The sequence below is a fragment of the Taudactylus pleione genome, unplaced genomic scaffold, assembly GCF_031769625.1.
Source record: "Taudactylus pleione unplaced genomic scaffold, aTauple2 ptg000122l, whole genome shotgun sequence".
Classification (NCBI taxonomy): domain Eukaryota; kingdom Metazoa; phylum Chordata; class Amphibia; order Anura; family Myobatrachidae; genus Taudactylus; species Taudactylus pleione.
Window position 1 is genome coordinate 9300441 of NW_028284524.1, and position 14524 is coordinate 9314964.

General features: G+C 41.2%; 1 protein-coding gene across 2 annotated transcripts in view; it reads left to right on the forward strand.

The window, feature by feature from the left end:
• The window catches only part of ASIC4 (acid sensing ion channel subunit family member 4), a 505378-nt gene extending 491680 nt beyond the window's left edge, over positions 1 to 13698 (forward strand). For both annotated transcript variants that reach the window (XM_088472332.1, XM_088472333.1), the window contains exons 8-10: positions 5282 to 5361; positions 5622 to 5726; positions 9886 to 13698. In XM_088472332.1, the coding sequence (XP_088328458.1) occupies positions 5282 to 5361; positions 5622 to 5726; positions 9886 to 9999 (299 nt within the window). In that variant the 3' untranslated portion in view covers positions 10000 to 13698. The remainder of the gene's footprint in view (positions 1 to 5281; positions 5362 to 5621; positions 5727 to 9885) is intronic.
• The last annotated feature ends 826 nt before the right edge of the window (positions 13699 to 14524 follow it).

The window sequence follows — 14524 nt, forward strand, 5'->3', positions numbered from 1 at the left end:
GAACCTGGTTGATACCAAAGCCTTTCCATTCAATGTATAGATGTCTCCCATTTACCATCACTACCCAAATATCCATAGAAAATAACATAACAGTCCTCTTCTAACCAAGGATCCTCAGTAAATGCGTGTTCTCCTACCAGTTAAAATATAACACAGTTGCAAATAAATAATCTTATATAAAATGAAAAAAAAAAAAGACAAATCTGCACATAAAAGCAAATGTTTATGAAGCAAGAAACCTGCGTATAACACCATAGATTGTGAATTTTTTTTAATACAGTTGTGAATCAAAAATAGTCTGTTGATACAAATGGTAATTGTTTAATTGTTCTCCGACCAATTCACCGTGAGACCACCGGATCTAATGTTATCTATTAGGAGCATGTGATAATAGCACCAACTTTTCAGGCTCCCATGTAGGAGATCTCTGGATGCATCACAAGTGGTACAGGCTCTATTTTTATGATTTACAACTGACCAATTTACTCATAAACTATGGTTATAAACGCAGGTTTTATGCATCCATAACTAATCTACGGTACTGTATGTGCAGATTTGTCTTTTTTGTTTCTTATAAGACATATTTGCAACTGTTTATATATTTAATAGGGGTGTGCACCGGCCACTTTTCGTGTTTTGTGTTTTGGTTTTGGATCTGGATCTTTCTTCGTGTTTTGGATCTGGATTGGTTTTGCCAAAACCACCCTTCCGTGTTTTGGGTTCTGGGTTTTGTGTTTTGGATCTGTATTTTTTTGAAAAAAAGCATAAAAACAGCTAAAATCAACACGAGTGGGCGGCACAAACACGTGACCCATCTAGGCGTGAAACTGCAGTGGCAGACAGGATGGCAGTTTGAAAAACTAGGCCCCAAACTGTACATAATGCAAAGAAAAAAAAGAGGTGCAAGATGGAATTGTCCTTGGGCCCTCCCACCCACCCTTATGTTGTATAAACAGGACATGCACACTTTAACAAACCAATCATTTCAGCGCCAGGGTCTGCCACACAACTGTGGCTGAAATGATTGGTTCGTTTGGGCCCCCACAAAACAAGCTGGCAATTAATGTGTCCCTGCACAAACTGGCTCTACGGAGGCAAGATGTCATCCTCATCCTCCTCATCCACCGATTCCTCACCCTCTTCAGTGTGTACATCCTCATCCTCACAGCGTATTAATTCGTCCCCGCTGGAACCACAGGTCCCTCTGTACGTTCTGGAGGCTGGTCTCCCTGGAAGAGTTGATAATTCATTTTATGAACATCATCTTCTCCACATTTTGTGGAAGCAACCTCCTACGCCTTTCGCTGACAAGGTTCCCGGCTGCACTAAACACTCTTTCGGAGTACACACTGGAGGGGGGGCAACTCAGGTAAAATAGAGCCAGTTTGTACAGGGACCTCCAAATTGCTTCTTTTTCCTGCCAGTACAGGTACGGACTGTCTGACATGCCTACTTGGATGCTGTCACCGATGTAATCCTTTAACAGACAGACGCACGCTTGTCGCTGCTGCTTTGAGGATGCAAGTGCGGCTACAGCCCACACAATTCACAAAGACAGAAAAAAAAAAAAAAAAGAATATTTTTATTGTTTGTGGAGCGCACTTTGAGGGTTACACCACCCTTTAACAGACAGACGCACGCTTGTCGCTGCTGCTTTGAGGATGCAAGTGCGGCTACAGCCCACACAATTCACAAAGACAGAAAAAAGAAGAAGAATATTTTAATTGTTTGTGTAGCACACTTTGAGGGTGTCACCACCCTTTAACAGACAGACGCACGCTTGTCGCTGCTGCTTTAAGGATGCAGGTGCGGCTACAGCCTACACATTTCACAAAGGCCGAAAAAAAAAGAACAATATTTTTATTGTTTGTGTAGCACACTTTGAGGGTGTCACCACCCTTTAACAGACAGACGCACGCTTGTCGCTGCTGCTTTGAGGATGCAAGTGCGGCTACAGCCCACACAATTCACAAAGACAGAAAAAAGAAGAAGAATATTTTTATTGTTTGTGTAGCACACTTTGAGGGTGTCACCACCCTTTAACAGACAGACGCACGCTTGTCGCTGCTGCTTTGAGGATGCAAGTGCGGCTACATCGCACACAAGTCACAAACACATTAAAAAAATAGTTTTTTATTTTTTGGAGCACTTTGAGAGTTACACCACCCTTTAACAGACAGACGCACGCTTGTTGCTGCTGCTTTCAGGATGCAAGTGCGGCTACAGCCCACACAATTCACAAAGACCGGAAAAAAAAAGAACAATATTTTTATTGTTTGTGTAGCACACTTTGAGGGTGTCACCACCCTTTAACAGACAAACGCACGCTTGTCGCTGCTGCTTTGAGGATGCAAGTGCGGCTACATCGTACACAAGTCACAAACACATTAAAAAAATAGTTTTTTATTTTTTGGAGCACTTTGAGAGTTGCACCACCCTTTAACAGACAGACGCACGCTTGTCGCTGCTGCTTTCAGGATGCAAGTGCGGCTACAGCCCACACAATTCACAAAGACAGAAAAAAAAAGAACAATATTTTTATTGTTTGTGTAACACACTTTGAGGGTGTCACCACCCTTTAACAGACAGACGCACGCTTGTCGCTGCTGCTTTGAGGACAGTATCATATGCAGTGACAGTAGACTTGTCAGAAATTGTTGGCACGTCCTTCAGTCCGGACCAGATGTCCAAACCAGCCCTTGACTTATGACACAGGCGCCCGCTTGGCGCTGCTACTATGTTGATGCACGTGCGGCTACATCGCACACAAGTCACAAACACATTAAAAAAATAGTTTTTTATTTTTTGGAGCACTTTGAGGGTTACACCACCCTTTAACAGACAGACGCACGCTTGTTGCTGCTGCTTTGAGGATGCAAGTGCGGCTACAGCCCACACAATTCACAAAGACAGAAAAAAAAAGAAAAATATTTTTATTGTTTGTGTAGCACACTTTGAGGGTGTCACCACCCTTTAACAGACAGACGCACGCTTGTCGCTGCTGCTTTGAGGATGCAGGTGGAATCTAGACGGGATTTGGAACCGGTAACACTCTACCTCCATCAATTGTCTAAATCCCACTGCACTAATGGCGGATACCGGACGCACGTCTAACACCAACAAAGCAGTCAAGGCCTCAGTTATACGTTTTGCTTCATGATGACTGCTGTCGTACTTCATCCTCATCGCTAGGGACTGTTGGAGGGTCAATTGTTTAGTAAAAGTAGTGATGTTCCTACTTCCTCTCTGGGATGATGAACAGCTCCCAGCAGCAGCAACAGCACTAGGAGGAAGTGGTTCTTGATCTTTCCCTATTTTATTTTTATCGGAGAAAGTTTGGTCCTCCATTTATGTTATATTGATATATACGTGCGGCTAAAGCGCACACAAACACAGAAAATATTTTTTTATTTTTGCTGGAGAGTAGTGCACTTTGTGGGTTACACCACCCTTTAAGAAATGAGCCAGCCGGCTCTTTACTTATGGGACACAGGCGCACGCTTGGCGCTGCTCCTTTGTTGATGCACGTGCAGCCACAGTGCACACAAGTCACAAACACAGAAAATATTTTTTTTTTTGGTTTGGACTGGAGTGTACTTTGGGGGTTACAGCACCCTTTAACGGTCAAGCCAGCCAGCCCTTTACTTATGACACAGGCGCACGCTTGGCACTACTTTGTTGATGCACATGCGGCTATTGCGCACACAATTCACAAACACAGAAAATAATTTTTTTTTTGGTTTGGACTGGAGTGTACTTTGGGGGTTACAGCACCCTTTAACGGTCAAGCCAGCCGGCCCTTTACTTATGACACAGGCGCACGCTTGGCACTACTTTGTTGATGCACGTGCGGCTACTGCGCACACAATTCACAAACACAGAAAATAATTTTTTTTTTGGTTTGGACTGGAGTGTACTTTGGGGGTTACAGCACCCTTTAACGGTCAAGCCAGCCGGCCCTTTACTTATGACACAGGCGCACGCTTGGCACTACTTTGTTGATGCACTTGCGGCTACTGCGCACACAATTCACAAACACAGAAAATAATTTTTTTTTTGGTTTGGACTGGAGTGTACTTTGGGGGTTACAGCACCCTTTAACGGTCAAGCCAGCCGGCCCTTTACTTATGACACAGGCGCACGCTTGGCACTACTTTGTTGATGCACGTGCGGCTACTGCGCACACAATTCACAAACACACAAAAAATATAATTTTTTTAGCACTTGGGGGGAGCACCCCTGATGGACAGAGCACCCCCTGGACAACACTACAGCACCCCTTTAGGACTGGGGACACTGCACAGGACTTTGGAGTGGACACAGCCCCTATGGAGAACTGACTGCACAACACAGTCCAGCCAGCCCCTATGGACTTTGAAGTAGTGGACACAGCCCCTATTAACAACAACAGCACAACACAGCCAGCCCCTATGGACTTTGAAGTAGTGGACAACAGCAGCACAGCGCAGCACAGCACAGCACAACACTACTCTGCACTACACTACACTACACAGCCCAGCCAGCCCTAACTCCCACCCTCCCTCTTCACTGTCCACAGCCGAGTGAGAAAATGGCACCGACGCGGGTATCTTATATAGGATCCAAAACCCGCGAGACCCGGAAGGCGGGATGATGACGTTTTGCCTCGATTTCAGATCCGAGTCAGGCGGGAAAAGTCGAGCCTGACTCGGATCGGACTCGGATCGGGGGGGCTCGGGGGGGTTCGGATTTCAGAAATCCGAACCCGCTCACCCCTAATATTTAACAGTTGATGTGTGCAATATACCATTTATACAATTTTGTCCTAAAACGAAATATTCCACTTTTTATAAGCAGTTTAAAAATCTGTTTAATAGATTTATCGAACTACTTGATTTTGATGTACATTATAAAACTACAGAAAGAACTTTAAATTAAGCAACCATATTCCAGAAGTTACTATTAGCGACCTTTATTTTACATAACTACACTTTTTTGCATACAACAGCCCTATTCCAGAAGGGACTGGTAGTGCTTTGGTGTCCCAAATGAGTTACTGCATGACCTATTCTCTGGCTGGAATTATTTGCTGTCCATGTATAACAGTCTGCATTCAAGACCATCGCTTATATAAAATAATAAAATAGGTTTGAGCAGCAATAACAGGTATCAGTGCTAGATTTGTGGGTTGGGCCGGTATAACTACAAGCAGATGATGTTAGTACTATTAGTAGGTATAATATTGGGCTTTACTATATTCTGCTCTACAGTTTCTGAATATGTCCATATTTTTATCTATCAGGAGACATTGGAGGCCAGATGGGTCTGTTTATAGGAGCCAGTATACTTACCATTCTGGAGATTCTAGATTACCTGTACGAGGTGAGTTGTGTTCTCTGATCTTGTGAGAGTTACAGCTGCCTATAGTTATAACAATAAACAGTATACAGTATTCCATAAACAGCTTGTATTCCAAAAAAAAAGAAAGTTTATAGAACACTGGACTCCTTGTATGATACCATATGAAATGTGGCTCTCATTCTTCAAAAGTGCTATATGAAATGATTAGAGCCTATAGTCTACAGTTATGCCCATGTGTAAGTGCTCAGAATTCAATTATCCTCTTATTATTGTGAGCTCAGGTGATACGAGATAAAGTGAACCGATTGGTTAGGCGAAAACCATCTCCCACCAAGAAGCCTACAGAGAACATATCAACACTTGTGATGGATGACTTGAATGATCAGGTAAGAAAGTTATGGCGAAGATGGGGCCAGCTTGCACATAAGAGATGTCAGGTGCTCTCAGAAGCATCAAAGACCAAAGAGGAAAAAGCTACTTGGTTCTGTACTCAAAGTAATGAATGGGCAAATACACTGTGACGTAGTAGTTAGCATTGCTACCTCACGGCACTGAGGTCATGAATTCAATTTCTGACCAACTCCCTAATTCTATGTTAGCGTGAGCTTACCTTGTGTGCTCCAAATTCCTCCCACTATCATATCACCTACTGGCAGGTTAATTGCCTTTGTCGCACAGATGAACCCTAGTGTGTATGTGTGTGTTGAATATAGAAAGTGTCACTGTGCCAGATCACTGTCATTTGGAGATGATGTCATCTTCAAGTGCTGGCAGAGGAGAAGCAAAAAAATGTATGTATGTGTACCCCTTGTATTGCAGCATGGCTTGTCCAGGTACACAGTTACTTGCTCTATCTTACTCTATTCCCAAATCTGAATCAGGCCATGTGTGCGTGCGCGCTATAAATAACTGTTAATAAATAAATAATACCGTGTGGAAAGATGCTAAACAAAAAAGAGTTGTGGAATAGTTGGAGACCCACATTTTGGGATTTATTGTAATCTGCATGGGTTGGGTATGGGATCCGGCGGTTGGGATGCCGCCGGTCAGAATCCCGACAGTATCAGGCACGCTATCTCTTACCCCTACTCCTAACCCTCTCTCCTTGGTGCCTGGACCTAACCTCCTCCCCTAGTGCCTAAACCTAACCTCCCCCTCCCCACACCCTAAACCTAACCCTCCCCCCTTATTGCCTAACCCTAACCCTCCCCCCTAGTGACTAACCCTAACCCCTAAATCTAACCCTCCCCCTAGTGACTAACCCTAACCCCTAAGCCTAAATCTAACCCTCCCCCTAGTGCCTAACCCTAACCTCCACCCTAGTGACTAACCCTAACCCCTGATACTTAAATTTGGAATGCCGGCGGTCGGGAATCTGGAGCCGGGATCCCGATGCTGTTGGGATTCCGGTGCCGGTATTTAGATCGACGGCATCCCGCAGCCGGGATGCTGACTACATCCCATCTGCACAACTATTGTTTTCCAGTACTGTATATTACAGCTTATTCTACTTGACCTCCATGAACTTTTGATCATCTATTTTTAAGATAAGCATATTACAATCCATCCTTGTTAATTTTTTTAATTTTTTATTGAAAAAAAATGTTATGCTAATTTTTCTCCTCGTTGTTTATATTGTTATCTGAAATGTAATATTTTTAACTATTGTTATTAGTGTCTATTAAATATATATTTTTTATCTAAGCATAAGCACTTTCGCAGTACATTATTTCACCACTAAGCACTTTATTCGAGATAATAATTAGTAACTTATTATCTGCCTATTGTTTATTTTGTTTTTACTAAGACACTCATCACTTTAATATTTATTTATTCATCTTATAATTGTCTATATTGTGTATAAGCACCTTGGTCGCTCACTTTCAATCCTTGTGTACAGTATATATATATACCCCAATCTATATTCTGACGTGCTCAGAGTATAATACATCTCCCACTATCCAGTGCATAATTTATACTGCATCCTATTTTCCAATATATCGCAGTCCTCCATTAGTACTTGCTCATTTCACCTTTGCTTCTGTTGCTATTTATTCACCTCCTGCAGCAGCTGTTTGTTTGAATGTGTTGGTGATTAGAGCAGCAATAATTACAATCAGCCCTCAGCATTTATTGTCTCTAAACACCACAGGAGAACGCTGGATGATTGCATTAGTAGAACCACCTTTACTAGTATAGCTCACTAGGGAGTAGGCTGCTATGAATGATACCTATCAGCACTAGCAGAGTGGATGAGAGGAGGATTGGAAGGGACAGTATAGGGTTATTTAGCGGCTGCACTGAAGATTTAGCCAATATTTGATTTTAACGCAAACTCTGATTCTGTGCATGTGCAGGAAAGAGTCTTAAATAAGTCTGATGTTACAGGAGTCTTGAATATTGCTGATAAAGGACCTGAAAGAAGTCCAAAACCAGCTGCATCCTGCGATTATCAGCAGACTGCGCAAGTGCCAAAGAAAGCAATGGCAGGCTCCTTATGTGCCACACCATGCATATGCACCTTTGCAGGGGATACTAGAGTGGACAGTTTGCTCTGTGCGTGCCCGCTTTTCTCCACCAGTGAAATGGGCATTTGCAGGTGGCAACTGGGTGGTTGATGTGTGGACGCACGGAACAGATCCATTTTCTGGGAGTGTCATGGGTTTGTAGTGGTCATGTAGCCCACGTCCATGCATGCTTGCGATGTGAGAACAGGGACAGGGATGGAGCGGCTGGTTAAGGAAGGAACTTTTGCATCCAGCATAGGGAGGGTGTAATGGCCATTATAAATTATCACAACTTCTGGCAGAATAATAGTGGGTGGTGCGACCATGAAGACAGACAGATACTTGCAATAGCATGAGGCTGTGGGTCTCGCTGCTGCGCCTGCGCCTGCTTGGCGTCCAACTCATGCCCAAAATGTTTAAATATTAAAAGGGGCAACTGAGAATTAAATTGGCAGGTTAAACAAACGTCTCTCTTAGATAGAACCAAAACAATGGAACAGGGCAAAAGTGTAAATAAATTCTAAGTAGAGGTTGAGTGTCCCATATCCAAATATTACGAAATACAGAATTTTTTTGGCATGACTGAAATAATGAAACCTTTGATTTTTGATGGTTCAATGTACACAAACTTTGTCTAAGGCACAAATTATTACAAATATTGTATAAAATTACCTTCAGGCTCTGTGTATAAGGTGTATAGAAAACATAAATTAATTTCATTTCTGTACACAAACTTTGTTTGAACCACAAAATTATTGAAAATATTGTATAAAATTACCTGCATTCTGTGTGTATTTTTGGGTCCTATTCCAAGGACATTTTATTATGGTATGCAATTATTCCAAAATACAGAATATTCCGTTATCCAAAATACCCCTGGTCCAAAGCATTTTGGATATGGGAGACTCAACCTGTAAATTAAATAATAAGAGAATATAAAAATAAACTGCTATACTGAGCGATGTGAGATCACAAAAAGCATGTTCATTTTTTTTTTTAAATTAATAATAATAAAATCACAGTGCAAATAATTCACAATATATACAGAGTATTAGATGTATATACTAGGGATGTGCAGGCTCGGATAGGTTCGAGTTTGCACGTGTTCGGATTTTTCCCTCCAAAAAAACGGAACTCAGAACGAGGCAAAACGTCATCTTACATGGACGAACATCATCATTCCTGGTCTTTTGTCCAGGAATGATGATGTTCGTCCATGTAAGATGCCGTTTTGCCTCGTTCTGAGTTCCGTTTTTTTGGAGGGAAAAATCCGAACTCCACGTGCAAACTCGAACCTATCCGAGCCTGCACATCCCTAGTATAAACATACATACCACCTGAGCTGCAAATCAATGATACAATGATGCCCACAAATGTCGGTTTCGTCTCCACCAAAGGGACGTTACATAAATGTTTGGATGGTATAGGTGAGATTAAATTTTCCCACGTTTATAATATCCAGTACAACCAGTATATCCTAGTACTATAATCTCAAACATATTCCTGCACTGGATCAAAACTTGTTTGAGATTATATTACTAGGATATACAGGTTGTACTGGATATCATTTAAGGGACAAATTGATTTGCAGCTCAGGTTGTATGTTTATACACCTAATACTCTGTATGTATTGTGAATTATTTTCACTGATTTTATTATTTCTTTTTAAAAATAAATGACATGCTTTTTGTGATCTTACATCGCTCAGTATAGCAGTTTATTTTGATATCCTCTTATTAACATAATTTATTGAGAGTTAAATTACACTATTGTGCTGTTCCATTGCTTTGGTTCTATCTGTTAGATTTAATCAGACAGCTACCTGATTATGAACAGCTGCATTTTGAGTGCTTTTATACTACTTTGATTGTGTATAGAATAGATATAAACAAATATTGTTTCACAAACACATACAGTATATATATATATATATAAATATATAGATATATATACGGTTATACATTGCTAAGATACTCTGGAACTGCTGCTTCTTATATGATTTTCCAAACTTCTCTCTCTTGACTGTTGTTCCATCTAGAGCTCCAGCGAGGTCCATGGTCGACACCCAGAAGGAGCATATGCCACCACGATGCTTCCCAACCATCATCGACACTACACACACCATGGTGTATTTGAAGACTTTGCCTGCTAGAGACATAATGGTGGGGTGATACCCACCAGAACCAAACGTTGTTCTTTAGCGGAGGCAAAGATGTAACCTGTGAATCTTACCCTGCCTCACAGTTACTGCAAAGGAAACCAAAACTCGCATCCTTTGACCACCAACTTTTGGAGGGACTGGTATTTTTATAAACATACTGAATGCAAGATTATAAGAAGTCAGTGGAGTGGAGATCAATACCATCTGCAGATACATGAAAACCATCACACAGCCTCTCTTAATGAAGTGTATGGATCGTCCACGGCCTACAGAGAGGGGTAGATAATCATCCAATCTCCGCAACCATCAGCACATGTTCTCTTCATTACTTCAGTTTATAATCTGCCTCTCCCATAGAGGTTTGGATGAAATCATCGAGGAGTCCATCAAGATTACAATAAAGCAAGCTGAGATAAGAACAATTAATTAGCAGAAGATAACACAAAAATGAACGGGAGATGGCTCGGGGAAGATTGGTTTTAGCGTAGGAAAGGATTACAAGAGATTATGGTTTGCAGATACACTTCTGAAAGCAGCACAGTCACCTAATCATCTGGTGTTTATTAATATTTATATTACTTTTATATAGTGCTGCCATTCATACAGCACAGGATAAAAACACAGGCACAATGACTACAAAGATCTAACATATAGATTGTCTGTCACATGAAGCACAGCACACCAGACTCCTCAATATCATGCCGAGCCAAGGCCAGACAGGAGAGAGCGACTACCTCCTCATTAGGCCTAAATTTTTCTGCCTGGAACGTACTCTTGATGAGTAGGACTATTAAGTACAACCACATAGTCCTTCAACTCCTGAGTGCCTTTCACACCTCACACATCGGGAATAGCATCACAAGATTTGTAATGGTGCAGACTAGTTTACAGCTATTGGTCTTGGTACTTACATTTCAGAGCCTGTTTCCTTGCAAACATATTCAATATATACCTATTAATAATGCCTTGTCTTGCTTATGTACCTTTACAGATGTAGCATCAATATTTATGGGGAAATTGACCATTGACTAGAGGTAACTTTCTATGAAGTAAATTATTGTGAACAATGGGGAACAAGAACAGTATATTTAATTTAGATGTTACATCTACAAGAAAACAAATATGGAAGGCTTGTGTGTCATGCCTGGTCAGAATATATCGACATCCAGGAAGTTTGTGCATAAGTGCAGAGTCATTTTATGGCAATCAGAGGATGGAAGATTGGTAGAGGGTTACAATACTGAAGGTAGCGAGGTTGGTAGATGTTTACAATAGTGAGTGAGGTTGGTAGAGGCTTACAATAGTGAAGGTAGTGAGTTTAGCAGATGGTTACAATAGTGAGGTTGGTAGAGGGTTACAATACTGAAGGTAGCAAGTTTGGTAGATGGTTACAATAGTGAGGTTGGTAGAGGGTTACAATACCGAAGGCAATTATATTGGTAGAGCGATACCACAGTTAGAATGCTGACAACAGTGAGGTTGGTAGAGGGTTGCAATAATAAATATAACAAGGTTGGTAGAGCGTTACAAGACTGAAGTCAGTGTGGTTGGTAGAGGGTTACAATACTGAAAATAGTGAAGTTGGTAGTGGGTTGCAATACTGTAGTCAAGTGAGGTTAGAAGAGGCTTACAGCACTAAGATAGTGAGGCTTGTAGTGGGTTACAATACTGAAGACAGTGAGGTAGAGAGTTCCAGTACTGAAATCACTAGGATTCTAGACAAGTCACACATTTAAGACAAGTTTGACTAGCTTAATGATCACAGTGAAGACAAGTTGTTAGAAGAGTCTTACATTGGGATCACACAATTAAAGAGAAGACATTAGACGGGGCACAACATGGAGATATCATTAACAGGAACACACAATAAACAAAGACAGGTGGTCACAAGGGGAAACACTTTAGAAAGGGAGCTTGGTATAGGAATATTATTGGAGACATGTAAAATAGTCTGAATCTGCAAATACAGGTAGGAATGTGGGCACATATACTGAACACATACAGTGAAGACAGAAAGGTCACATTGAGGACACAGAGGTAAGTATAGAGGTGACATACAGGGTGACATACTGAATATTTGTAGTGGAGACAAACTACAACTGGACTGCAAAGTATATAAGTTAGTTGCACATTCTAGGAAGCAAAGTCTGTAGAGTTGTCATTTACTGTGGACAATGAGATATTTAGGGGGAGATGTATCAATCCTTCGAGAGAAATAAAGTGAAGAAGTTGCCGAAAGTGACCGTTCAGTTCCTATTGGTTGTTTATCTAGCACAGTCTATGAAATGACAGAAGCTGATTGGTTGATATGGGCAACTTCTCGACTTTAGCTGTGTCTAATGTGTCACGACCAGGGTATCTTTTCCCAGGAGCCTGTGGTGCTTACCAGTGTGAACGCTGCGGCATGGCCCTTTCCGGCAGGGGAGCTGATACTTGGAGACTTGCGCTGGGTGTGCGCGGGGGTCTGCTGTCAGGATATCCCATTCAGCCATTGTACAGGATATCTGGATATCTCAATCAGCCATATATATTTCATGTCTACTAATATCCATATAAAACAACCAACTTTCCAATTTAAATTTGTTCCTGCTTCCACTTCTGTTTCCACCCCGGGTCCACAAAAATCCCAGTCCATAACACAATGCTTGATACATCTCCCCTTAAGAGAGGCCACATGAAGGGATTACACTAAATACATGTTGATAGGTCAGTAATGAATTTAACTTGGAGTAGACACACTCACTGCAGAGGCCTCACCTGAAGATGTCCGAGTCACAATGATCATGATGAGGTCAGTAGAGGCTTCATACAGCGGATGGTGAGGATGGTAAGCTTCAGGCTCGAAAAGCCCTTCTGAGATTTGTATGAGAGGTTGACTCTGCTGAAGAAATAACCTCTCCAGTTACATAAATAATAAATAGGAATTATACCCCATAACAAGCAGAAAGAAAAGAGGGAGAGATGCTTTCTGGCTTAGGAGGACAAACACATATTACTGTATCACAGCTAAGCAGCAGGCATCACACTGACAACAAGACACTGACCTATTGCTGGAAGCTTCCTTACACTGTCTAGTAGCCCAAAAACTCTAAATCTTTTTATCGCTATCATTTCCTGGAGTTAGTTTCTAAAGCGATCACTAAATTGTATATTCATCTATCGTATCATTACTATTTATTTAAGAATATCATCTGTCTCCATATATAAGAACTATTTATATATTTATATTTTTCGTGGTAGCTGGAAGGTCATATTAAAGTGGGGCTGTATAATAATGTAATATGTTACTTCTGATTGAACCTAATTCAAAGTTGTAACACTGAAAAAAGGGGCATTTAATATTTGGGACAGGAATAGAACATCAGATTAATGTAATGCTGAGGGGTTATTGGCACAACCATAAAAATAATGTCACAGAAGCATATGATAGCATGTACCAGGATGTTATGTTTTCTGATGTGTATTCCATGGACCCAGGTAGTATTTTCCCTAATTTTCCATTCCCAGTCAGGAGAAAGATGGACTAACACTTGGGTGCATAAGGTCAGGCAGATGGTTCACAACATGATCTCATCGGAGTCTATCTGTCTGTCTGGTTACATGTAATGACTGGGGTTAAAGCAAAGACTCGTTTTGATTGTACAATATTTTAATGTTAAGACTATAAAATAAAAAGTATTTTTAAGTGTTGATGTGTCCTGCTATATTGTCTTATTATAATACACAGTGTACTTTATGTATGTGTGTATATTTGTATAAACTGTCATCTGCTTCCAAGTTCCAAACCGACGCAATGAGAGGTTTTAAATATTGTAAATTGATAATAATAATAATAATATCAATTATGTCAATGGCATTTTGTCAGGCAAAGCGGTTGATCTTGTGTTTCATCTACTGTGATATGGCAGCATGTGTGGCCCAATGGTATTTCTCAAAATTACTGTATGATTTATTTAGTCCTATTAACAAGGACCAGCTGAGTCTGACCATGAGGATGCCAAGGAAATCTGTTTGCTGATTGACTTTAGAGTCACTTAGGGGCGGATGCAGAGTCGCATGCAAAGTGGCATTAGTTGCGGACAGCCGTGGAAGCCTGATTTACTATCTTATGATTTACTGCCTTATGCTCATGTGAGTATCCATTCAACTAACGCAGGGGATCGTGCATGTGCAAGTGGAAACCCGTACTGCCCATTGATGTTACGCCGGCCCCTGCATCCGTCATCATTAGTTTCTGCATTTACAAGAGATACACAACACGCCCACCAGATCGCTTTGCCACTGCCTAGTTCACACCTTGAAACAGCCTATATCAGGGAAAGACAGATGTACCCGAGTCCCTCAGAATAGGACGAACATATGCAAAGATGCGTAAATTAGCATTTTTCCATGCCCTGTATGCAGACACTCACTATTTGTGTCCATTAGGAGAATCAGTGTGACTCAGAATCAGTACCTTAGGACTTAAGGCCCCCATACATGGTGAGATTCAAAAGTTGGTAAGATGAGTTGTACG